At 36.2% G+C, this 24,910-nt stretch overlaps 3 protein-coding genes across 3 annotated transcripts; 2 read left to right on the forward strand and 1 right to left on the reverse strand.

Moving 5' to 3' along the window:
* The first annotated feature begins 4,095 nt into the window (after positions 1 to 4,095).
* Or51t1 (olfactory receptor family 51 subfamily T member 1) lies at positions 4,096 to 5,186 on the forward strand. Its single transcript, XM_034491171.2, has one exon. It carries the CDS (start codon positions 4,120 to 4,122, stop codon positions 5,149 to 5,151), a length of 1,032 nt encoding a protein of 343 aa, XP_034347062.1. The 5' UTR covers positions 4,096 to 4,119; the 3' UTR covers positions 5,152 to 5,186.
* Positions 5,187 to 10,512: 5,326 nt separating this feature from the next.
* LOC117723341 (olfactory receptor 51A7-like) lies at positions 10,513 to 15,985 on the reverse strand. Its single transcript, XM_034522903.2, has 2 exons — positions 15,934 to 15,985; positions 10,513 to 12,601 (listed from the first exon to the last, which is right to left on the reverse strand). Exon 2 carries the CDS (start codon positions 12,541 to 12,543, stop codon positions 11,587 to 11,589), a length of 957 nt encoding a protein of 318 aa, XP_034378794.1. The 5' UTR covers positions 12,544 to 12,601; positions 15,934 to 15,985; the 3' UTR covers positions 10,513 to 11,586.
* A 3,095-nt stretch (positions 15,986 to 19,080) lies between these two features.
* Positions 19,081 to 24,369, forward strand: LOC117722934 (olfactory receptor 51A7). Its single transcript, XM_076943091.1, has 2 exons — positions 19,081 to 19,420; positions 21,838 to 24,369. The coding sequence occupies exon 2, from the start codon at positions 21,859 to 21,861 to the stop codon at positions 22,795 to 22,797; it is 939 nt and encodes a 312-aa protein (XP_076799206.1). The 5' UTR covers positions 19,081 to 19,420; positions 21,838 to 21,858; the 3' UTR covers positions 22,798 to 24,369.
* The last annotated feature ends 541 nt before the right edge of the window (positions 24,370 to 24,910 follow it).

Consider the following 24,910-nt stretch of genomic DNA (forward strand, 5'->3'; position numbering starts at 1 on the left):
GATCTCTGTAGTCTCTGTGTATGATACCTCTGTCTCTGAGTTCATATGTGTATTGATCCTGTTGATCAAGAAGACCTTGTTTTCTTAGTGTTGTCCATTCCCTCTGACTCTCAACTCTGTCTGCCTCTTCTTCTGCAGGGTTCTTTGAGTCCTGAGGAGAGGGATTTGATGGAGACATCCTCTTTAGGATTGAGTGTCCAAAGGTCTCTCATTCTCAGAATTCTCTGTTTGGCTCTGAGTCTTTGTATTTGTTCCCATCTGATGCAAAAAGAAGCTTCTCTGATGACAGCTGAGCAAGGCTCAGCTACTTGGATTGTTAGATATGCAGACATACAGGATGTTCAGCAGCATTTGTTGAAGATACTTTTTTTTTCTTGTATGTATTATGTTTTCTTTATCAGAAATCAGATGTTCATAGTTGTGTGTGCCTTTATGTCTGGGTCTTCAATTCTATTCAGTTGATCAATGTGACTGTTTTGTGACAATACCATGCTGTTGTCCTTACTATAGAGCTCCATAGTGCAATTTTAAGTCGAGCATAGTTATACCTCCAGGAATTCTTTCATTATTTAGGATTGTTTTGCTATCATCAGTTTTCTGCATTTCTGTATGAAGGTGAGAATTGTCCTGTCAAGATCTGTAAAGAATTGTGTTGAAATTTTGATGGGATCTGCATGGAATCCATAGATTGCTTTAGGTAGGTAATATGGGTATTTTTACTATGTTAATCTTACTGATCCATGAGGATGGGAGATCGTCCCATGCTCTTATATGGTCTTTAGTTTCTTTCTTTAATGTCTAAAGGCTTTATCATACAAGTCTTTCACTTACTTGGGTAGAATTACCCAAGATCTTTATGTATTATTGAGGATAGTATGAAAGGTGTTGTTTCACTGATTTCCTTCAGTCTCTTAGTAGTTTGTATATAGGAAAGCTACTACTTTATTAAGACACTTTTTTTAAAAAAAATGTTTTCTTTCTTTTCTGAACTCAAGTAACATTATAAGTCTCATTTGAAACTTTACTATCCCTGAGAAATGCATTTGCATACAAATAGAAACATTTCTTAATTTGTAATATATGAAAGTATTAATCTCTATGTACTGTGATAAACCCTTTTATTGTGTACTCATTACACAAAGATTATAAAAATATGAGTATGAAAAATTTAAAAGAGGCAAAATCCAGGGAAAATTATCTGTTGTAAAGATTATTGTTTTAGTACCAGCTACAGAAAGATGAATTCTAGTCAAAATATGTTGGAATCAGATCTACACAATGGCTAACTGAGAATAAAAGATTGAAATCATATTTACCAATAATGTGGATAAAACAGTTTATTGGAAAGTGTGTTGTAGCAGATTGAGTGAATTCCAGAACGTTGCCATAAGGCATGCATTTAAATTCCAACTCTATAATGTGTTAGATTTTAGACAGTTACTCAAAACCTCCTTCAGCTGTTAATTCCCTCAGCTGTGTAAAAAAAATGGAGACTACCCCTCAATTCACCAGGTTGATTATGGTGGATATAACAATATATTTTAAAGGTATAGCATAGTTTCTGTACTTAACTTATTTTAAAATGTTTATATTTAGGAGCTACATTAAAAGCATGCATGACTCAACTAGTATGGGCTCTCAGAAAGAGTTCCTGTATAACAGGGGATTTTTAGTGAGTACTAGAACCTATCAGACAAAAGATACATTGCCATAGTAATAGAGAAGAATTATTTTTTTCTATTCTGTCCTAATTAATTTAAGGGAGCTGATTTGGCTAAGAATCTGTTGCCCAAGGCTGGGTGAAGAGAAATGGATGTAGTTATCTGACACAGGCAGGTTGTTTTTGTAGACAACTATTACAGCAGCCTCCAGGCCAGACCTTCACTCCCGGCTTTGATAGATGGAGCTTGTTTGAGCCTAAAAGCATTGTATTGAGTCTGAGCTGCTTTGGGGAAACATTTCATATTGATCTCATCACTCTTGTTTTATTTAGTGTACTTCAATAATCAAGATTACTGTTACCTGGTGACTCTATGAGACTCTATATAGTCCCCTTCTTGGGAACTGTTTAAATCTCTGCTATGGAAAGAAGCTCAAGAGATGTGACCAGGTAAGTGGAGTGTACACGAGGGAAGAGATGAAAGGGTAAAAAATTAAGGAGTGAGAGATGGAAAGAAACTCAAGAAAATCTCAGAAGATGGTTAACGTGGTTGAAAAAAGAGAGATTATTAGATTCTAATAGTTACTGAGACAAAGAAAAAGAGGGCAAGTACAAAAATAAGAAAGAGAAAATGAACATCAGAACTTTTTATGGCCATTATTATCCTGTAATCAGTATTATTAATCAAGGCTTTTTAGTATTTCAGATCTTGTATCACTAGGTAGTACTGAGAGATGTAAGACACATATGCTATATGTATCAAGAAATTAACACTCCAGATTGAAAGGCTGTCTCTTGCTTATACTATTCTCAATGTCATTTCTAACTTATAATTAAAAATCTAAACCAATGCCCAAAAATCGTGGCCCCAAAACTTATCAGCAGAAGAGAATTTTCAATTCAGCATGCTCTGGAGTCATCAATGTATGCTGTAGATTGTGGGGAAAATGCAAGAGTGTTGGTAGTTGGAAAAAAAAACTGTTTGGGAACTTCAGAGGTTGGGCTTTATCAGTGTTGATGCTGGAAGTAGTGCTGTAAACCTTTAAGTTACTAAAGAATAGAGTGGAGTGTGTCTTACCTTAGTCATTGTTTCTTGCCTCTTGTATGGGCCAATGTTACTTCCAGCTTGATTGGTTGGATAGAGACTTTCACAGTAATTAGAAACCACTAGTCCCTTTTATTCTGGTTTGTGAGACATGTAGGGAAAATGAGAATTCTTCCAAATCTTCTAGAATGATGTTCAAAAATCTTTACAGGGCTCCAAAACAGTATACTCAGAGTATGTAGGTTCAAGTCACATGATGGACCTCAACAGCAAGCAGAGTGTAATTAGGAAGAAAGAACAGGGGCTAGCTGATTCAGTAGTGTTGGAAGATGCACAGAGAAACAGAAACAAAGAGCAAGGAGAGCATCTTAGAAATATGTGTGGTGGAAAAAGGAAGACATTGGAATTATTTCAATATAGGACAGAAAATAATCTATGATACCAAAAATAGACAAGGAGACTATGAGGGGAGGGTGATACACTATTCAGGTGCAAGGAGTCATCTGTACAGCAACATCTTAAAACATACGAACAGAGTCATCTTGCGGAGTGTACTCAAAGTGGTAGTATGGCTGCAATGTACTTCTCTAGTACTCTGGAGCAGCTCAGTTTAGTGACTCAGTGCAAAAGCCTATCAGGTTATAACATGACTGTTCTTATTTCATAGTCTACATTTGTGTGATATATGCCTATAAGATTTTAAAGACTAATCTGGAAAATAAGATGTGAATAAACCTAGGGAGACTAGGACAAATAATTTATAAAAGAGAAAGACTCATTTCATTTTATGGCATTAGTCCATGGTATGTGACTTGGTTGCTTATGGCTGTGGTGAGGCAGTATACCATGGTGGAAGACCAAGGTAAAGGAAAATTGCTCATTTGATAGCAACTAGGGGACAGAGAAAAAGAGGAAGAGGCAGGGATCAAAGTGCATCCTTCTATGGTACACCCTTTAAGTGACTAACTTCTTTCAAGTAGATCCCATGATCTAATTTTTCTAAACTTCTTTATATCTTATTAAGCTAAATAAATTAACACATCCATGATTTTAGAGATTTTATGATTAATCAATTTCAAAAGCTTCACGATAAACAGTGCTATACTTGGAACCAGGAGCTCAACACATGAGTTTTAAAGATACAGGGAACATAAAATACAAGTGATAGTTGTATCTAATGAGATCTAATGAGTCAAGAAAGTAGGGCCAGGCACTAGCAAAAATGGTTTAATGAGCTGGAGAATTTATGTCAAGAGGTTTTAATCTCTTCATATTATAGAGGTTGAGGAGTTCTAAAAACAGAATACAGTTGTGTAATTTGAGAAAGATGTACAAAAACATTGGAGTTTATAAGAAGGATCTGATGACAAATAGTATTACTGCCATTTTTTTCAGAGTGTGTCTTCAACTCACTATGCTGATCTTCAATAACACCACGTCCTCCTCTTCCTCATCATCTTCCTCCTCCTCCTCCAGCTTCCTCCTTACAGCCTTTCCTGGACTGGAACTTGCTCACATCTGGATCTCCATTCCTGTTTGTGGTCTCTACACCATTGCACTCTTGGGAAACAGTATTATTTTGTTTGTCATTATCATTGAACGGAGTCTCCACAAGCCCATGTACTATTTTCTCTCCATGCTGTCTGTTGTTGATCTAGGTCTGACCATCACAACCCTTCCCACAGTCCTTGGTGTTCTTTGGTTTCATGCCCGGGAAATCAGCATTAAGGTGTGCCTCATTCAAATGTTCTTCGTGCATAGCTTTTCATTCCTGGAGTCTTCAGTGTTGGTGGCCATGGCTTTTGACCGCTACTTAGCCATCTGCAGCCCTCTGAAGTATGCTACTTTCCTCACAGACATGATGAGCTTTGTGATTGGACTGATCATCTGTATAAGACAGGTGGTTTTCATGTTTCCCTCAATTATGGCTGTGAAGAGTGTGTCCTTCCAAGGAGGCCAAGAGCTTTCCCATCCATTTTGCTTCCATCCAGATATAATCAAATTCACATACACCAACCCCTGGATCAGCAGTTTCTGGGGAATGTTTCTTCAACTCTACCTGAATGGCACTGATTTAATGTTTATTCTTTTCTCTTACGTCCTGATCCTTCGTACTGTTCTGAACATCGTGGCCCCTCAAAAACAACAGAAAGCTCTTAGCACATGTGTCTGTCACATCTGTGCTGTGACCATTTTCTATGTGCCAATGATCACCCTGTCTTTGGCACACCGTCTCTCCAGTTCTACCCCCAGGGTGATCTGTAGTATTTTGGCCAATATGTATCTGCTCTTGCCACCTGTGCTGAATCCAATCATTTACAGCTTGAAGACCAAGGTTATTCGCCAAGCCATATTCCGGCTGTTCCGATTCAAGGGTTCAAGGGGCTACAGTATGAGAAGCCTTAGAGGAAGATGGGATAGAAGGAGGCAACTTTCTAGTACATGACTTATGACTAAAGAAGAAGATTATTGATTAGTTATCCTCAGGCATGATGGTTAGTAAGGAAATTCCAACTTGATTACAGGAGAGAAGAACCACATGTCTTTGAGTTTAAGAGGGCTTTAAAAACACATTTCAAAGTCAATTTATGAGCAAATATGTAAAATGATATTTAAATAACTTACATGGAATCTCATGTGCAAAATGATAATTTCATGGCTAGTGAGATCTGCTATTAAGTCTGAGGACCTGGGTTTTATCTCCTGGACCAATTCCACGGAAGAGAGGACTAACACCACAGCACATATTTGCACACACACACGTACACACACACACACACACACACACACACACACACACACACACACACACACACAAACACCAAAGACCCTTAAAATCCTTCCAGTGGAACTCCTATCTTGCTGTAAAGCAGGACTATTTAGAGCAGAAACAAATGGCATCATTTATATTTTTGTTTGACTAAATAAACTCTTCTTTCCCCTTACTGAGGTTCATATTCCCCAGGGAGTGATGGGGGTTTTTCTTTTCACCCATGATGGTGAAAGGAAAAGTTACATGCATGTGCACAAAACACAGACAGAAATGTGTAATTAACAAATCTAGAAAAATCTTACACGCTTACTTCACTTCGTGTCATAGTCCTATTTCCTTGCACAGGGACCCTTATACTTCTTTTGTTAATCCCTTTTACTTTCTTATCAAAGACGTTGCCTTTATAATTTAAACTGCTTGTATATTTCCCTTTAGTACAGTACATTACATATTGGCATTATTGTTGCTGCATGGTCTAGGCTGCCAGGATAGGTTCTTATTCTTAGTCTCCAGCTTCTCCTTAGTACAGACTCTGCCTCCATACAGTAGCCTTTGTCTGAAAGTGTTCACTGCCTTCTGACAAGCTAGTTGCCTCCCCCCTTTATTGCATGGGACACAGCAGCATTGGGCAAGAATTTGAGTGATGCTTAATGAGGAATTCTGTGCTGTGTATAACCAGTCATTTTGATGAAATTCTAACATCAAGAGACCACCTTAATGAAAGATATTTGTTTTGTAGTTAAATTGCCTTGGGTATAGTGTTGTTGGGACAGTGAATTTCTAAAATCTTGTTCTACTCATGGAATTATAAAACTTTTTTTCCTATCTAGAATAATCCATGACTGAACAAAGTAAGGCAAGATTTTCTGATCTAAAACATTGGTTTCTTTACAAAGTAGGTAATACTAGCCTTAAAGTTTTCTGTGTGTCTCAGTTTTCTGGGAAACCCCACAGTTCTGCAGAAACACTGTTGGCTTAGTAATTCTGCTTTTTTTAGCTCAATATATTTTTTCAGTTAATAATTACCAAGCAATAATCATATTACTTACAATTAAAATTATTTGTATTAGGTTCCCTTTAGGCAAAACATTAAAGTGCTTTAGATATTTCACCCAGTTCATGTTCCATCAGAATAAGCAATTCGTTATTCATTTATGTGTGCTGAAAATTACTACATTCAGTCAGTAAACTTAATTATTAATTTAATGTTTTTTCCAACACCAGACTGTAAGATGTTTGATAGTAGACCTACATCTTCAGGTAACCCCTAACTTTTAATTTAGTGAATGTCATTTAGTTAATACAGTGTGATATGTATTTAATCATAATTAATGTTACTAGTTATTGCTTTTGTAGTTCAGTAGCTCCTAATATAAATTCTTACAATCATGTATTTCACGACACTGACAATTATCTTTTTAGATTGTAAGAAACTAAAGTCCTACTTTTAGAAGGAGTCAAAATTTTGCAAAGTCTTATGTAGTGTCTAAAACTGTATGCTTTGGATTTGTAGTTTCTGGGCTCAGATTCAATGTCTAGATGCTTTAGAAATCTAGGTCTTTGAAAAAGTTTTTAAATTGTTTTCTAAGCTTTAACTTCTTACTGTGGAACAGGAGTAAACAATGAACTCATCTTTCACATGCTTACACCAAATCTCTTGGTATCAATAGACTCACAGGGTCCAGTGCCTGGACCCGGTAACCATAAACTGTAACCATCCATTGCTTAATTATAGTACCTTAAAAGTTGTTTTCTTTTACACAAAACTTCTCCTACTTATTAGAGTTCTTCTTAATCTAAATAAAACTTAAAGTTATCTCTGTAGTCAACATACTTTGTTTATTTTCATGTGAAAAAATATCAGAGCTACAGCTGTAATACTTTAGATTGAATTTGTCTTTTCAGTGTTATCTGATTAGCCAATCTATCTCTATCCTGTGATATTTATCACCATGTTAAGCTTACAATATTCAATAATGTATTGAAGTTTTTTGCTTGTTCTTTTCACTGATTTACTAAGGAAACACAAAGATTTATAGCTTCTTAATAAATGCCATCATCACACTCAGCTTAAACTGAGTTTCTATTTGTTTTTATTGTTTGTTCATTCATATACTTTTGCAAATTTAGTTTTAGAATTACTTGGGTAAATTCTAAAAGAATTTATATTGTAAACCTGATGGGAAAAGTATGGGCTCTCTAAAAAAAGGATGAGGGGAAAAGATTTGCTCTAGCCTATTTACTATTCTGAGGCAGAAATAGCCTAGCGAATAGGCATTTAAGTTTCTGAACACAGATTAAAAATTAGAAAGGATATAAACATTTTCCTGTTTCTTACATGACAATGTGTTTACATTATGATACAGAATGTGTGGTATTTTAAGTGCAAATTCATTGAGTTTAAGATTAAGCTATCGACCTCTCACTTGTAACAATATGGCTTTTCAAAAATGAGTGTGATGGTTCAGCATCAAACCCAGACACTACTGTGAATGCCAAAAAGTGCTTGCTGACAGAAGCCTGATATAGCTGTCTCCTGAGAGGCTCTTCCAGAGCCTGACAAATAAGAGGTGGATGCTCATAGCCAACCATTGGACTGAGTATGGGGACTCCAATGGAGAAGTTAGAGAAAGGACTGAAGGAGCTAAAGGGGTTTGCAAGCCCATAGGAAGGACAATAATATCAAACAACCAGACCCCCCATAGCTCCCAGGGACTAAACCTCCAACCAAAGAGTACACATGGAGGGACCCATGGCTCCAGCCACATATATAGCAGATGATGGCCTTGTGGGGCATCAATAGACGGAGAAGCTCTTGGTCCTGTGAAGGCTCGATTCCCCAGTGTTGGGGAAAGCCAGGGGTGAGGTGGTAGTGGGAGGATAGTAGGGATAGCACCCTCATAGAAGTAGGGGGAGGTGGAATGGGACAGAGGTTCCAGAGGGCAAACCATAAGGAAAGGGGATACCACTTGAAATGTAAATACATAAAATATCCAATGAAAAAGAATAAAATGTTATGCTCATAATCCTTAAAATTTGGAGAAAATACTTATTATCAAGAGAGGTTGTAGCTAAATAAAAGAGGTTGCAGCTAAGTAAAATAATTACTATGCCTTATCACCCAGGAGCCTACATAGAAATTTATAGCACTATGAAAGCAAGTCAACAGAAAGGAAGAAAAAGAAAAAGAAAATCTAAATATGAGAATGGAGGTCAGTGATAAACTTTCATCTCACTTCCAAAAGGCCCCCAGTTTGATCCCCACCACAATATTTAATGAATTTGATAATCTCTGTGTATGTATTCCTTTATTCCATCTGATTAATGTTTTTTCCCAATCATTGGAGCTATAGTAGTAAATATGACTTTTCTAATTATTCAACTGAAACAAAATTCAAATTAGAAAGATGAAGTTAAGTGTTGTGACATAACTGGAGAATGCTTGGGATCACGGAGCAGGTTAACCTAGGAAGAAGCACACAGGCTCCGGCTAAGCCACGGGTGCCAGCCATGGTCAGATAGTCAACAGTAACTTCTTGAGTAAACTTACATGGGCATAAAACCAGGCATAGTTAATCATTTAAGAATGACTGTTTCAAAATGGTTCTTTGGAACAAAAATTACTTGCAAGTACAACCTAAGTAAACCAAACAGCATACACCAGCTGATATGAGGCCAACACATGAAACAGAGAACTGCGGGTTAGGCCCCAGTGAGAGAAGATGCACCTAATCATTGAGAGACTAAGGCTCCAGGGAGTGGAAAAGTTTGGTAGGGTGGGGGTCGGTGGGGACATCCTCTTGGAGGAGATAGGGGAGGAGGTATGGGATGAGAAACCATCAAAAGGACAGACCAGGAGGGGCATAATGACTGCACTGTAAAAAAAAAAGAAAAAGAAGAAAAAAGAAAATGTATATTTGAATAGATGATAAAACACTAGGCAGCCATAGAGAATAAAATCATGTTATGAGCATGAAAACTGATGGTATAGGGTTCTCATGTTAATCTAAATAAAGAAGACTCAAAGAGACAACTATCATAATATAGTCTCATGTGTAGAAAGTAAATTTTTAATAAAGAAAACGACAGGCCCAAAGTAGGAGCCAACTCAAGAGGAGGTCCCAAGGCCTCACTATTACTAAGGCTGTAGAATGCTCACAAAAAGAACCTATCATGACTGCCCTCGAAAAGACCAAACAAGCAGCTGAAAGAGTCAGATGCATCTTTTTGTGCCCAACCAATGAACAAAAGCTGCTGACTCCTGTGTTTGAATTAGAGAAAAGCTGAAAGAAGCTGAGGAGGAGGGTGACCCTGTAGGAGGACCAGCAGTCTCAATTAACCTGGACCCCTGAGATCTCTCAAACACTGGGCAACCAAACAGGCAGAATACACCAGCTGATATGAGGCCCCAACATATATACAGCTGAGGACTGCTGGGTCTGGGTTTAGCCAGAGAAGATGCACCTAACTCTCAGGAAACTGGCGGCCCCAAGGAGTTTAGAGGTCTGGTGGGATGGGTGGTGGGGACAGCCTCGTGGAGGTAAGGGGGTGGGTAGGAGGTATGGGATGTAGAACAGTCGGAAGGTGAACCAGGAAGGGAATAAAATTTGGAATTTAAAGTAAATAAATAATTTTTTAGAATGTAAAAAAAAATAAAGAAAACAAATGAATACAGAAGAAATAATACAGGAGGAAAAAAAGATCTAGATGGAGGTGGTTGTGGAAACTACTGGGTTAAATATGAGCAAATCATACTATAGATATATATGAGTATGCCATAATGAAATTCATTGCTTGTAAAAATTAATATAATTCATACTAATTATTCTAATAAAACTATGAAAGGTATTCAACTTAAAATGCTATAGAAAAATATCAATGTACTGATAAAAAACAAGCATAACACCTAAAGAATAACATAGAATATTAAGGAAATTAGTGTTGTTTCACAAATTTAGTGTGAAAATCCAAAATCTTAACTGAGAAACAATTTAATATTAATAAAGTGTATTCTTTCTTCTTATTTGTAGTCATTACAATTTATAGTGGAATAATAACTTAATAGCAATGGAATTAATAAGATTATTTTTTATATCCCTGGGAAAAACATGGACAGTTATTGACAAATATTTTCTTTCAATTCACATACAAAAATTTAAGCATTGAATTATCTTAAATATTATTTTTATCATTTTTAGCAGTGAATATTCACAAATAAAAGCAGAACAGGAAACAAAAAAATTATTTGAGAGACCTAGTCCTCTTTGGTTAGCTGCTTATCTTGTTACAATATGAAAAAATTATTTCACACACATGCATGAATTTCTGCTACTAATATTCAAATATCTTCAATTATTTGAAAAATCACTTCTAGTTTATTGGCTTATTTGATTATATCATAACCTGAAATATAAAGTATTTTTTAAAAAAAACCTATAAAATCCTTCATTTTATAATAGATGTTTTAAACCAGGCAATGAAAATGCCAGTTATTTTACAGTGCCATATATTTGTTTGCAACTTCTCTAATTCTTACTGATAATGAAGTCTTCCCTTTTATCCCTATTTTGACCATTATTGCTAGCAGCTCAGAAATAATGTAGAGAAAGATTGTTTTTTTCTTAAAGAATAATATATAGGAGAGAAGGAAAATCATCTAAAATAAAATGTTGAATTAAATTAAATTGGAATAATACACTCTATAATTCTCAAGTACTTTGATATTCATTATTTTCAAGCAGACAATAACTACTTCATTCTGTAAAGAGTGAAACCAAAATTTATAAATGTGTGAACTCAGTTTCAATGATATTATATAACTCTTCTCCATTCACCTGTCAATTCCCATGTGAATCCTCTGTTCATATAGTATCCAGACTACTGGTTGTATTAATTATAAAAATGATTAAGATAGATAATGGTGAGTTTATATCCAGACCACCACCTTGAGTAGTCATCTTGTTGGTATCTAAAATAATTTTTCCTGCTTAGAACTTGTCTGAGAAAATAATATTGATGAATTCTTGAAAATACTTTGCTTCGAAATAAATTATTTTCTCTGTCATCTTGAGCAATCTGACCCAGGTTTCTGCCCCACCCACCATAATTTTATTTTAGACCTAATTTTCCTAGAACCTTCTCACGAATTTGCCTTGTCTTTACACAGTACACAATGGGGTTCATCAGAGGTGGCACTAGCAAGAAGATGTCAGCAATAAGGATCATGGCCATAGGTGACTTGTGCTTGCCAAAGCGGTGCATGGATGCTAAAGCAATGATGGGCACATAGAAGATTAGCACAGCACAGATGTGGGAGACACAGGTATTGAGGGCCTTGAGGCGCTCTTTATGGGATCCGATGCCCATCACAGTCTTCAGGATGAACACATAGGAGACAGCAATGAACATACTGTCTGACATCATACAGAGTGCAACAAAGAACCCATAGAAAAAGTTGACTGTGTTGTCAGAGCAGGCCAGCTTCATGACATCCTGATGGAGACAATAGGAGTGAGAAAGGAGGCTTTTCCGGCAATATGCCAGTCTTTTCAGAGTGAAAGGAAATGGAAGCACTAGAAGCATGCTTTTAATGAGAAACACCAGTCCCATTTTGGCAACTCTTGTACTGGTGAGGATAGAACTGTATCTAAGTGGGTTGCGTATGGCCAAAAAGCGGTCAAAAGACATGATCAGAAGCACTGAGGACTCCATGTCGGTGAAGCCATGGATAAAGAACTCTTGAGCAAAGCAGGCATTTGGGGAGATTCCTGTGGTGTTGAACACAAAGATCCGGAGCATGGTGGGGAGGGAGGAGAGGGACAGGCCCAAGTCAGAGATGGCCAGCATGGAAAGGAAATAGTACATGGGAGCATGGAGTGAGGGTTCAGTCCTGATCACAAAGAGGATGGTACAGTTGCCCAGGATGGCCACCAGGTACATGAGGCAGATGGGAATGGAGATCCACACATGAGCATACTCTAGGCCTGGGATTCCAATCAGGAAGAAGGTGGTGATCTCAATTTCTGAAGAATTGAGAATGGACATGATAGAAGACTTTACACGCATCTACTTAGAGATCTGAAGTGCCACTGCCAACATGAACTTGTCTTGCTTATCTTCCTTCCTTTTACCACATATGCCCGAGAGACAGAGAAAATGCAGTTAAAAACCAAAGAATAAGACATTTCTTTTAAGTCAACTATGAAAGAGTTGATTCCTGTTATTTGGCAATTAGAATGTATTCACTGCCTCAAGTAAACCTATGATTCTATTCCATGTTCAGGGGAAAACACATAAAGAGTAACAACTTGCAGATTTATTTCCTTTGCCTATTCAAACTTTGTTTCTATCACGTGAAAACTCACATAGTTATGCAGGACTCCAGAATAACTCATTTTCTTCTGCTTGGGACATAGGGGTACTTGAGGGAAGGAGGGAGGGAAGGAGGGAAAAGAGAAGGAACAAGAGGCTAGAAGACTTGGAAAGATAAATATATGTCATATATGATATATGTTTCTTAGGGTATAATAAGTCATCTCACATATACTGATGTGTTAAATCCACAGATAGAAAGTAGTTTATCAAGTACCAAGCTAGAGGCAAAGTATTGAGGATGAATGGGGTCAGTACTCAAAATAATTTTCTGGCACCATAAGACAAGTAGACCTCTTCAGATGTAGAAAATTTTCAAAGGCAACTTAATTAACAGCATGTTTTTGAGATTTTTTTTAAAATTTAATTTCATCAAAAAAATGAATCATATATATATATATATATATATATATATATATATATATTTCACAGCAGTTACTTTTTGATGTAAAGAATGTGAGGGCTTCCTTGAGTTAGACACATGACAATTAAGAGCAGATCACAAGATTTTGTATTATTCCTTTTTTATAATGTGTCACTGAAATGCTGTTGTAGGAGAGCCAAACTATTCTCTCAAGAGAATGAAGCAGAGGACATTTTATGATCTTAGTACTAGCCACTCCCTCTCCCCTAAAATGGTTCTTTCAGGACAGCATGACTAGCTCCTCTGCCACTACAATTGGAGGATCTCAGGAGTGGCTTGCTCATGAAAGCCTTTATTCTGGATGACTCCAAGCAGGGACCATGTACTCCAACTGCCACTTACTCTACTATATTACAGCACCGCACCTCAATGGTCATGTGATTGCTGTGTCTGTGTCTCCTTTCCATAGTAGCCAATAAAGTTGCTTAAAGAATAGTTGCTAGCAAAGTGAGTGTGACATTTTCATGACTGAGCACAGTTTCTGGCAAATACATATCTGATTACATTGAATAGTATACACCCCAACTTAGTGAATAGGACATATCCTATCTCCTATCACATAGAATAACTAAATGGTATTGATTTTCATTTCTTGGAAATTGTCTTCTGGCTTCTAGTGGGCTAAGATTAATGGTCATTTCCTTGGGTTTAGCATTAGGCTACAATTATTATTTATAAAATATTGAAATTAACCATTTCGTATTATGTATATACATACAAATTATATATAAACAAATAAAAGAGAAAAATATAAAAATACAATTCTAAGACTTTTAACCTATCATATGTGAAATATGTGTGAAATATGTATATAAATAGTACATAAATACCATTATTTGTGTTTTCCTAGATACTAAATCTTGGAAAGAGGAAGAAGTGTAGCAAGTTCTTAAAGAGAAACTGGAGAGTGAAACGGTCAGACACTGATGTCCATGGCACTGTAACACATAGGAGCTGCTTCAAATCTGGTATCTCATTCAGTCTTCACATCAAAGCATTATTTATAACGTAAAATTTTAAAACTGAAGCCAAAGTTCAAGAAATTTCTTAATATATCCTTGTGAATATATATGAGATGAATATGCTGTTTGAATTTGAGCTTTGTCAATTATGTGATAATTTTCATTTCATCTTAGCTAATATACTAAAATTACTTAAGTTACAAAGAAGTTGTTTTCTATTGTTGGATACATAAATATTGATGCTGCTATAAAAAATGTATCAAGAATGACTGTTATTTTGAACTTTAGTATGGACAAGTTACACATTGTCCTCCCTGGTTAAGTTAGTCAGCACACAGCATATCAGTATAATTTCTGACTAAAATGGGTCAAATGATGTAACAACAGTTGGATTGTTGGTAGCAGAACCCACCAAGCAGCATTCATTCTGACAAAATAAGACAAAGGCACAGTGTCAATTTCTGTCTAGGAAAACCTGGGGATGTTCAGATAAGACATGGGCTGGGCTTTTGTTCTGAGAGAGTAGAAAAAAGAGGGGGTGGGTATTTTAAAAATACACACGCGCACACACACACACACACACACACACACACACACACACACACAGAGAGAGAGAGAGAGAGAGAGAGAGAGAGAGAGACAGACAGACAGACAGACAGACAGAGAAAGAGACAGAAATAGAGAGACAGAGAGAGAGACAAGGAGAAACAGAGAGACAAAGAGATAGAAAGTGAGAGACAAATTAAGATCTCTTACAACATACTAGATAATTTGTGATTCTTATATTACATGTTTTTAAAATTGTATTCCAATAAGTTTGTAATACTTTTTATGTGAATTTCAAAACATCTACTTATCTATGGCACTCATAGTCTGGTGAGCAGGGGATATCAAAATAATACATTTTCTTTAAGGGTAAGTGATAAATCTAAAATATAATAAATTTCTTATTAGCCTCATTTATAATCAGAATGCTACAGTATATTTATTTCTAAGCTCTGTGCCTGATAAAGAAAAATCTGAATACTTTAAAAACTTGGCATTTTTGAAAGAATGTCTTAAATTTTATTATTAACAAGAATTAAAACTCAGATAGGCCTTTTCTTAGATAATATCTTGAGTTCTTTATACCTATCATTTTATTTAATTATATGAGACCCCTAAGAGTCAGGTGTCATTTGTTACTCTTTATTAGTTAGGGAGAAAATAACTAGTAGGAACACACAACTGCAACTGCAGACTATGTCTCTCTCATGTCCCTGCCAAAGATCCAGTATGCCCTGAGCGTCTCTTGTAATTGCTTCTAGTGCATAGGCATCACTAGTTTTCTTGATCCAAAGTTTTTCTTCCAATCACTTAAAACTATAAACTTATCCCACTTGCCATTTCTTCCAATAGTGGAGCTTTTCTCTATAACTCCAGTGTAGCAACTGGGATTCTGTTTTGACAGTCTGAATTCTGTATTTGTGGATGCTTGGCTTCCTGTCTTTTTTAGGTAAATGTATTTTATTCTTTACTGAATGAATATTGATGAATTTCTGAGCTGTTTTTATACTAAAAATTGGAAGCTTCTGTTAGAGTCATTCTTATTTACAACCCCTTTTGAGTTCTGGCTCTTGGAACATTATTGGTTTAAGTATGCTACAGGCCTTAAAGCCATATTATATTCTAAGACAATGTGATGTTATGAGCACTCACCACTCAACCAAACAGCAAAGTAAAATGAATTTACACCAAAGTCTTCTCAGCCTGCTGCTCCAGGTCTGACCATCAAGGCTCTTATCTACACATAGCAGATGCGGAGAGGTGTGCCTTTGGGCTTGGCTCTCATGGGACATCTATTACATCAGCTCTTCTTCCCTCTGTAAACAAACGATTTCTTTGACCAATGGAACAAAACAGGGGATATGGAAATAAAATGACAAAGCTATGTTCACTTAATTTTGCTAAAGGAGGCAAAAGCATAGAGAGGAAAATGTAGCTTATTTAACAAATGATACTGGTTGTTTGTCTTCAGGAGAATGACATTATATTGAAATCTTTCATTTTGTATAAAAAACAATTACAAATAGATTGAAGACCTTAATTTCAAACTGGAAACCCTGAAACTTCTAGTAGAATGAAGCAGGCAGTAGGGAATATTCTCCCAGACACTGCAGTTGGCAAGAACTCTGTAGACAGATTGCTAGTAGCACAAAAACTAACCAGAGCATCAAAAGATGGAAATATATATCTGAAAATGAAAAGGTTCTGTACAGCACCAAAAGTACCATTGGAGCGAACAGCCTATGGAATGGGAAAAGATCTCTACCAGCTATCCTACAGAAAAGGGGCTAATATCCAGAATTAAAAAAAAAATGCTGAAAGTAAACATCAAGGCAGTCAAAGTATCAGTTAACAACTGGGAAAATTATTCCTATTGACAGTTTTCAAAAAAAAAAAAAAACCCACAAATGAATAAATAACTACTTTGGAAGTTACTCAATATAGCTAGATAGCTAGCCATCAGAGCAATACCAATGAAAACTTCTTTGCCATACCACCTTACCCAGGTCAGAATGATGTCATCAGCAACAAATGCCAGCATGTAGATGAGAGACACTCTTATTTACTGTTGGTGTGAGTAAAAATCAGTACTGCTATTGTAGAAATCAGATCGGAAGTTTCTCAACAGAGGTGTCTGCACCACTATGTTTACTGATGCTCTGCTATTCCACTCACTACAGCAAGTAAATTGTCCACCAGCTGGTTAATGAGCAATGAAAATGTGGCATGTATATAAAAAAGAATATTATTCACCTCTGAAGAAAAATGAAGTCCCATAATTTATAGGAAAATGATGAACTTAGGATATATATTAACAGTGGTCACACAACCTCAGAAAGAATATCAACACATGTTCTTTCTCATATATAAATCCTGGTTTATAGTCTCTCTCTCTGTCTCTCTCTGTATCTCTGTCTCTATCTCTGTCTCTCTATATATGTCTCTCTGTGTCTCTCTATATCTCTCTTTGTCTCTCTGTCTCTCTCTGTCTCTGTCTGTGTCTCTCTTGCTGTCTCTCTCTGTGTGTATATATATATGTGTGTGTGTTTAGTGTTATGTACATGTAAACACATGTACATGTGTGTACACTATGACATACAGAAATGGACAACAAGAAAGGATAAATATTAGAGCACAAGGACTGAATGCAGGTAATGGGCACATGAGTCATGGAAGAGGATGTAAAGCTAACTGTTTTGCTGGGGTTTAACCCTGACATGAACTTTTTATTTTTAGGTGGTAGATAAGTGAATAAAATATCTTTGATAATTCAAACGTAAAATCCAAGGTAATGCTTGCCATCTTCAGAATGATTGCTGTATCTGCACAGAAGTTCATTGAGATGAATAGAGTTTGGATTTGGTTAATTTTGATGTATGGTTTTTTTTTATTTGCTGATTCTTTATAACAAAATTTAAATAAGTTTTTAAAAAACACCCAACCAAATGAACTGAAGTCAGGGACCCCTCTGGTTGAATTAGGGAAAGGCTGGAAGAAGTTAAGGAGGAGGGTGACCCCATAGGAAGACTGATGTGTCTCAACAAACCTGGATCCCAAGATCTCTCAGACTCTGAGCCACTAACTAGGAAGCATACACTAGCTGATCTGAGGCCCTCAACATATATAAAGCAGAGGGCTGCCTGGTCTGGACTCAGTGAGAGAAGATGCACCTAACCCTTGAGAGACCTGAGGCCCCAGGGAATGGGGAAGCCTGGCATAGTGTGTGTGGGGTGTGGGAACATTCTCTTAGAGCTGGGGAAGGATGCATAGGATGAGAAACTGTTGGAAGGCAGAATAAAAGGGGAGAAATGACTGGACTGTAAAAAAAGATTTAAGATAATAAAAAAGAAAGAAAGAAAGAAAGAAAGAAAGAAAGAAAGAAAGAAAGAAAAGAACATAAGAAATTAAGGGAAACAGCACAATCTAAACCTAGATAATAAAGACACAAACTGCTGAAAAAAAAAAACCCCAATACCAAACTTAAAGATCTATAGAAAATTAAGGGTTGCCAGGGAAGACTGGCTTAGAAGACCCATCCATCTTTGAGGTCTATAGACAGGTAATGGATATGAGGGAAGGAAGATAAATCTTGTTCAATGGTGTAATCAAATTTAAGTTGCCCATTTAATAAATCGTGACTCTTGTCCTTGTAAATAATTTTAACTGAAATTATTGGGTTGTTTAAAATTAAAAGACACAAAAGTAGAATTTTTGAAAAGAGAAAGGTCAGTAAGAATGGAAAGGTGACAAGAGAAAGTTGTGGCATGAGTAACTAGGATAAAAGTACATTATATGCACAGATGAAATGTCATACTAAAACTGCCATTACTATACACTAATAGAAAACATAAAAAGTATTCAAGTACAATTAATGGAATTTGCCACAATTGCCCAAAATAACATTGTATCTGTGTCTTTTTAATTTATATATAAACATTATCAAGCCTTCATTATTGCTTCATAGTCTTGAGTGACATGTTTTTAAACAAAAACTATTATAGGCTTGATAAAATACATTAGTAAACTATGGTAGCAGCACAAAGTGTGGCCATTGAATACCTTATCATGAATATAACATGCAATGCCAGAGGGATGTAATTTTGAGATGTCTGGCTAGAAATGTGACATAGGGCCACAAATCACATGCACCTACTGTTTACCAACAGCTTTGTAGACTACTGGGAAAAAAACCATTCTGGACTTGCAAAGTGGTTTCAGAAGTGTCTGACCCTTGGGTATTACTCATTATTTATGAATGATAAAACTTATCTGTAGGAAAGTCCAGAAGTATGGCTTGGAATTGGAATTAGAATATTTGATTAAACCAAGTCCATTATCTTAATTATGCTTCCAGACCTATGTGAACATCATATTTCAATCTTCATTCTGATTTCCACTCTTTACCTCTCACAGATTTGATCATCCAGTTGGTAACCCGTATCTGGTTCTTGCTGAAACCTGGGTGCTAAGGAGTTAACTCGCAGACTCACCATGTTCTTTATAAGATTAGAGTCAAAATGTCCAGGAGACTTCTCTTAACTCCTAGAGGTCTATACTCTAGAAAAAACAGAAGAGACTGATCTAGATAAAGTAGAGGGCTCTTGTTCTTACCTGCCAGGGAAGTGTGCTTCTGGTTCTGGTAAGGACAAGGAACTAAACATCCCACTAAGAACTTAAAATTAAACCTTTGTGAAGTGAAATTGTTAAGTAAAATTAAAGCTTATGTTTGAATAAGTAATTATGGAAAGGAAGGAGAAGCATCTTTGGGGTGTGCCTGTATCAGCATATTTGTGTGAATAAGTGTGTTCATGTATCTCTATGTGGTTGGTAGGTTTATGTATGTGTGCAAGTGTGTTCATGTATATGTGTGTGGTTGGTAGGTTCATTTATGTGTGCAAGTGTATGTGTGTGTGTGTGTGTTTGTGTGAGTGTGTTTGTCTGTTGAATGGTTTGATGGTTAAACAGCAAGGTTAAGTACCAGGCTATTTTAGTAATATTCTGACATTCATAACATCTCATTTAATTGATAAAATATCAAATAAAAGTGATCCATATGATCAATAAAAAAAGAAGCACTACCTGGTCAGTTTAGCATGTGATGCCCCAAAGAAAAGGTTAGCCACTTTTTCTTGAATTATTTGTGAAAGCGGCTGATACTACTGATTATCTGTATTTTGTTAGAGACCACATCACACTGTCTAAAATGACTCTGAAGCAGAAATTTTTATTTGTAATATTCAATGAAAGAGGATAATACATTTGATGTCATAGATTTACAGAGAGTAAGTTGCCTGGCTGATCATTATGTACAGATGTTCATAAAATCTTTTGAGTTCTTGTTTCTTATCTTAGCTATGGATATTCTAAGAGCTCTGGGCAATGCTTGCTTATGTATTATCTTCTCAAATCATTCTTTTTCCATGGTACCTACAGCATCCACTATTGTAGTCTTCCTCCAACTGCCTGTTTCTTGCACATGACACTCTCAGCAATCATGCAGCTCCTAAAGTTTTGTGAGATTCAGACTAGTATTTTGTACCTTTTTTCCCTCCTTGATGCATCTCATTTATTCTTACAGCCCATTACCAACTATTACATTAATGTTTCTTAGTCTAATGTTTTGGGGTCTGTAGAAATATTCTCTAGTAATCCTGAAGTAAAAGCACTTATTAAATGAAGGTTAACTAATATGTCTTTGTATCTCTGGCCTATCCATGATTCTTCCTTATTGCTACAAATCTGGATATTTTATAATTTCAAATCTGTTTCATAATTTTTTAACATGCATTTATTTCAAATGGCGTTTTAAATATAGAACAATTTATGTTAAATATATTTGTGTTACTTTAAGTATATTTAGAATCATTCAACATTGAATTATCTTGAATCTAAAACATATAAATTGCAAGATTATATATTGGATCTGAAAATGAAATAATAGGTCTGTTGATATTGACCCCAAGAATACAACCAGGTTTTAGTTTATTATGTGGGTGCATCTTTAATGTTTCCATTTCAAAAGGAAATTGCACAGTTTGAATTTGTTTCCAAATTTGGACATTTTTATTCAGTTGATCATAATGATCAGAGTAAAATAATCCAGTCAGGTCTGGTAAGGGGAGTGCATTCGTCACACTGCACAAATCATCACACTGCACAAATCATCACACTGCACAAATGGCCTTTGAAATAATAAGATGAAAACTTGAACTATGACCCATAACTACTTAAACTAGAAAACTTCTCTTCACCACGTGGGTGAAGAAATAAATGAATGAAAAAACTTTCAGGCTTAATTTCTCACATTGTGTTAGAAACTAGTATTTCTACTAAGTGATGTTAATATTTAAATTTTCTTGTAATGTGATATTTTTAGATATGTGTTTGATTCTTCAAAAATATATATAAAATAGAAATCTACTGGGAGTGATTAAATCTTACTGATATAAAATCAGGCTTATAACAATCAGACAGACTAAATCACTTAAGACCAACCAAAGATGTGATGTAGATGCTTGAACAACCATTGTTATTTTCATTTTTATAAAATTTTAGGAGATATATAAATAAATATGATATATACTATAGATAATAAGAGGAGATAAAATGTGCACAATGAAAACTTACCTCTTAAGATTAAGACATTAATTACTCTCACTTACTTTCTAGCCATTCCTGTTTTCCAAACTATTTTCAGTGATCTCTGAACATTTAAATAGACTATAATTTCAGACTGTCTTCTATGAAGTTCAGAGATTTGTTGTAAAGTTAACAAGGGAATTGCTTAAGGTTTGAGCAGCGAAAGTAGTACAAAGGATTTTGGAACTCTTTTAACTGATCCAACAAAAATATTTGAATTGCCATCAATTTAGAAAGGTAGTTAGAATCGTCTTTTGTCATGTTGGAGGATGTTAACATGCTGAAGGACTTGCAGTACTTTTGGAAGAATGTCCTAGTTGCATACGCTAAATATGTTTTATTGCAAAGTATTTACCTCATCTTGTAAAACTGAATATCATCTAAAAGAATGATTGCTTTTTTATTTTATGATTTCAGATACAGCTCCTATTCCCACACATGTCTGTTTTTAACAACTCTGAGGTCAAGTATTTTCTTCTAATTGGGATCCCAGGACTGGAATATGCCCACGCATGGATCTCCATCCCCATCTTCCTCATGTACCTTATTGCCATCATGGGTAACTGCATTATTATTTTTGTCATCAAGACAGAGCCCTCCCTTCATGAGCCCATGTATTATTTCCTTACTATGTTGGCTGTCTCTGATATGGGCTTGTCCTTCTCTTCCCTTCCTACCATGCTTAAAATCTTCTTTGTCAATGCCATGAGAATCTCACCCAATGCCTGTTTTGCTCAAGAGTTCTTTATTCATGTGTTCACTGCCATGGAGTCCTCTGTGCTTCTGATTATGTCTTTGGACCGCTTTCTTGCCATTCACAACCCTTTAAGATACAGTTCTATCCTCACAAGCAGCAGAGTTGCTAAAATAGGGTTAATTTTAGCCTTCAGGAGCACAATTTTGGTGCTTCCATTCCCTTTCACACTAAGGAAACTGAAATACTGTCAAAAGAATCTCCTCTCTCACTCATACTGCCTTCATCAGGATGTCATGAAACTGGCCTGCTCTGATAACAAGATCAATTTTATCTATGGCTTCTTTGCAGCTCTCTGTATCATGCTGGACTTTGCCTTGATTCTTATGTCTTATGTGCTGATCTTGAGGACAGTTCTCAGTATCGCATCTCTTGCAGAAAGACTTAAGGCCCTAAATACCTGTGCATCCCACATCTGTGCTGTGTTCATCTTCTATGTGCCCATCATCACCCTGGCTGCAATACATCGCTTTGCCAAGCACAAAAGTCCCCTACTTGTAATCCTTATTGCAGATATGTTCTTGTTGATGCCACCCCTGATGAACCCCATTGTGTACTGTATAAAGACTGGACAAATCCGAGAGAAGGTTTTGGGAAAGTTGGTTAACTTATGTGTGAGATAAGCACTTGGTAATATAAATAATACATTTTCTGCAATTAGGCACATATACTGGCACCTGCTGTGCTCAGTGTCATTCATGGTGGTTATTAGAAGCTCTAGTGTGAGGCACTGAAATTTTATGATATATATAATTTATAATTGGGTAGAGAATATTTCCAGTAATTGTTCAAGAAACAGCTGAGAGATATGATATGATTCAGTGAGGCATAACTAACATTACCTTTCAATTGATAGCTATAGAATATTTCTGTAATGTAAAATATTTGTACCAACAAATTAGTAGTACAGTAGTAGTTATTTGACAAATATTGAGTGAGAGTTTTGAATGAACTGATTGAACTGGATTAGGAGTATATAAAAGAAGTTGAACCCTAGATATATTTGAAAGTCTTTTAGGCAGAAGGACAACATGTCTGATCCTTATTCAAGACAGATTGAATTTGGGAGAGATTAGTAGACAAGTTAACACTCTCCTGTGAAGTAGTAACTCTTGGATGAGGAGAGAAGGATCAGAAGTGTGTACTTTTTGTTGTTGTTTGATTTTTGTTCTAATTTTGATTGTTATTAAATAAAAAATAATTCATATTAGGTTCCCATATTCCAGAAAGTACCTGAGAAATAGCTTTAAACCCTGTGTTATTACTGTTTAGTTTTTTATGTCATAGTGTTAGTGACTTTCAAATAAAACATAGCTCTTAAAATTAGATTTCTACAGAACACAGACATTGATATCAAGATATTTTTCTCAAATTTATTTATTAACAGTTTGATGATATAAGAACTATTTTAATGAAAGATTAAAAGGCTGAGTTTACACGCAAAAGTGCAGTTGAAAGGAAAGTTAGGTGTTAAAGTTCTCATGAATTCTATGTAGGGTACTGAGGCCCCAATTTTGCTTTGAACACATCCAAACTTTTGAAAAATATTAGAGTTTTATAGGATGGATGTAAATTTTTTGAGGATTTCTCTCACGTGACTGAATATTAAATATAGCATCCCAGAGAAAGCTTGAAACAGGAAGATATCCGGCTGTTTACCAGTCATTAATCAAAAAATATAATGGGTCCCTTTGGAAAGATGACAGCACTTGTATATAGATGTGTATAGAGTAAACATGTATCTTAAACAAGGATCAATCATCAAACTATGGGGATCTCTCCTCTACTGAAGTGCATCTCTGATGTCCTTCACCCACTGATACCCATTGCTATGTTTTTCAACAGCTTTTGGGGCCTCTTCTAGAAATTTGGCAGGAATTTGTCATTGGGCTAGGACATGGAGGTAGGCTCAGATAAGAATATTTAAATTTGGGCTAATATAAAGCTCAAGGTAAACTCAATCTAGGAATGTGTGGCATTCTTTTTATCTTGGTTGTTCTGATAAGCCCCTAGAAACTTTGACCACTGGGCTTTGTTTACTGCCTTGTTTGATCTCTTTGTTTATTGCCTTGTTTGATTACTTTGTCTTTGATCAAAGAACTGACCCTATTCTTTGCATGTACCTAGAATGTTATAAAAATGGACTGGGAAAAAATAAAGTTGCTTCAGCCTCAGCACTGGCTGGAGTCATGTTATGTTGTCTAATTGTCTTTTTCTTTTCAATCCTTACTCCCTCCCTTGAGACCCTTGGCTGACTGAGCTGGTTTGAGTAGGTAATAACTGGCTGGTGAACGCAGGAGATTCCTCACACCACGCTGTATGCAATTGGCTGGGAACACCCTGGGTTCTTCCAGCTGGAAGTTAGGCCAGGCTGCTCATTAAAGGCCTCGCCACAGCTCCTCACTGGCCAAAACACAGGAAGTCTTTGGGTTTCCAAAACAGGTTTATTGATATGGCGGATGGTGGATGGATCTGGATGTGCACCCCCAAACTCAGGGCAGTCCTGAGTTAAATAGGGAGGGGAAGAGAGGGGGGAGTGGCTGGGGAGGAATGCTTAATTGACTCCACCCTCTGGCCTTCAGGTACCTCATTAGTATGTAAATCTCTCTAGGGCCTGGGGCCTGTTTATAGGTTGAATGGAGATTAGACCTTGTGTCAGACCCGACAGGTTTGGTCATATGTTCTTAGTTCATATTTAAAATTTTCCCTCATATATAATCTTAAAACAACTTTCAG

Source organism: Arvicanthis niloticus, chromosome 1, assembly GCF_011762505.2.
Source record: "Arvicanthis niloticus isolate mArvNil1 chromosome 1, mArvNil1.pat.X, whole genome shotgun sequence".
Taxonomy (NCBI): Eukaryota; Metazoa; Chordata; class Mammalia; order Rodentia; family Muridae; genus Arvicanthis; species Arvicanthis niloticus.

Coding starts and splice junctions, on each gene's coding strand:
- Or51t1 (XM_034491171.2), top strand. CDS start 4,120: ATGCTGATCTTCAATAACACCACGTCCTCCTCTTCCTCATCATCTTCC.
- LOC117723341 (XM_034522903.2), bottom strand. CDS start 12,543: ATGCGTGTAAAGTCTTCTATCATGTCCATTCTCAATTCTTCAGAAATT.
- LOC117722934 (XM_076943091.1), top strand. CDS start 21,859: ATGTCTGTTTTTAACAACTCTGAGGTCAAGTATTTTCTTCTAATTGGG.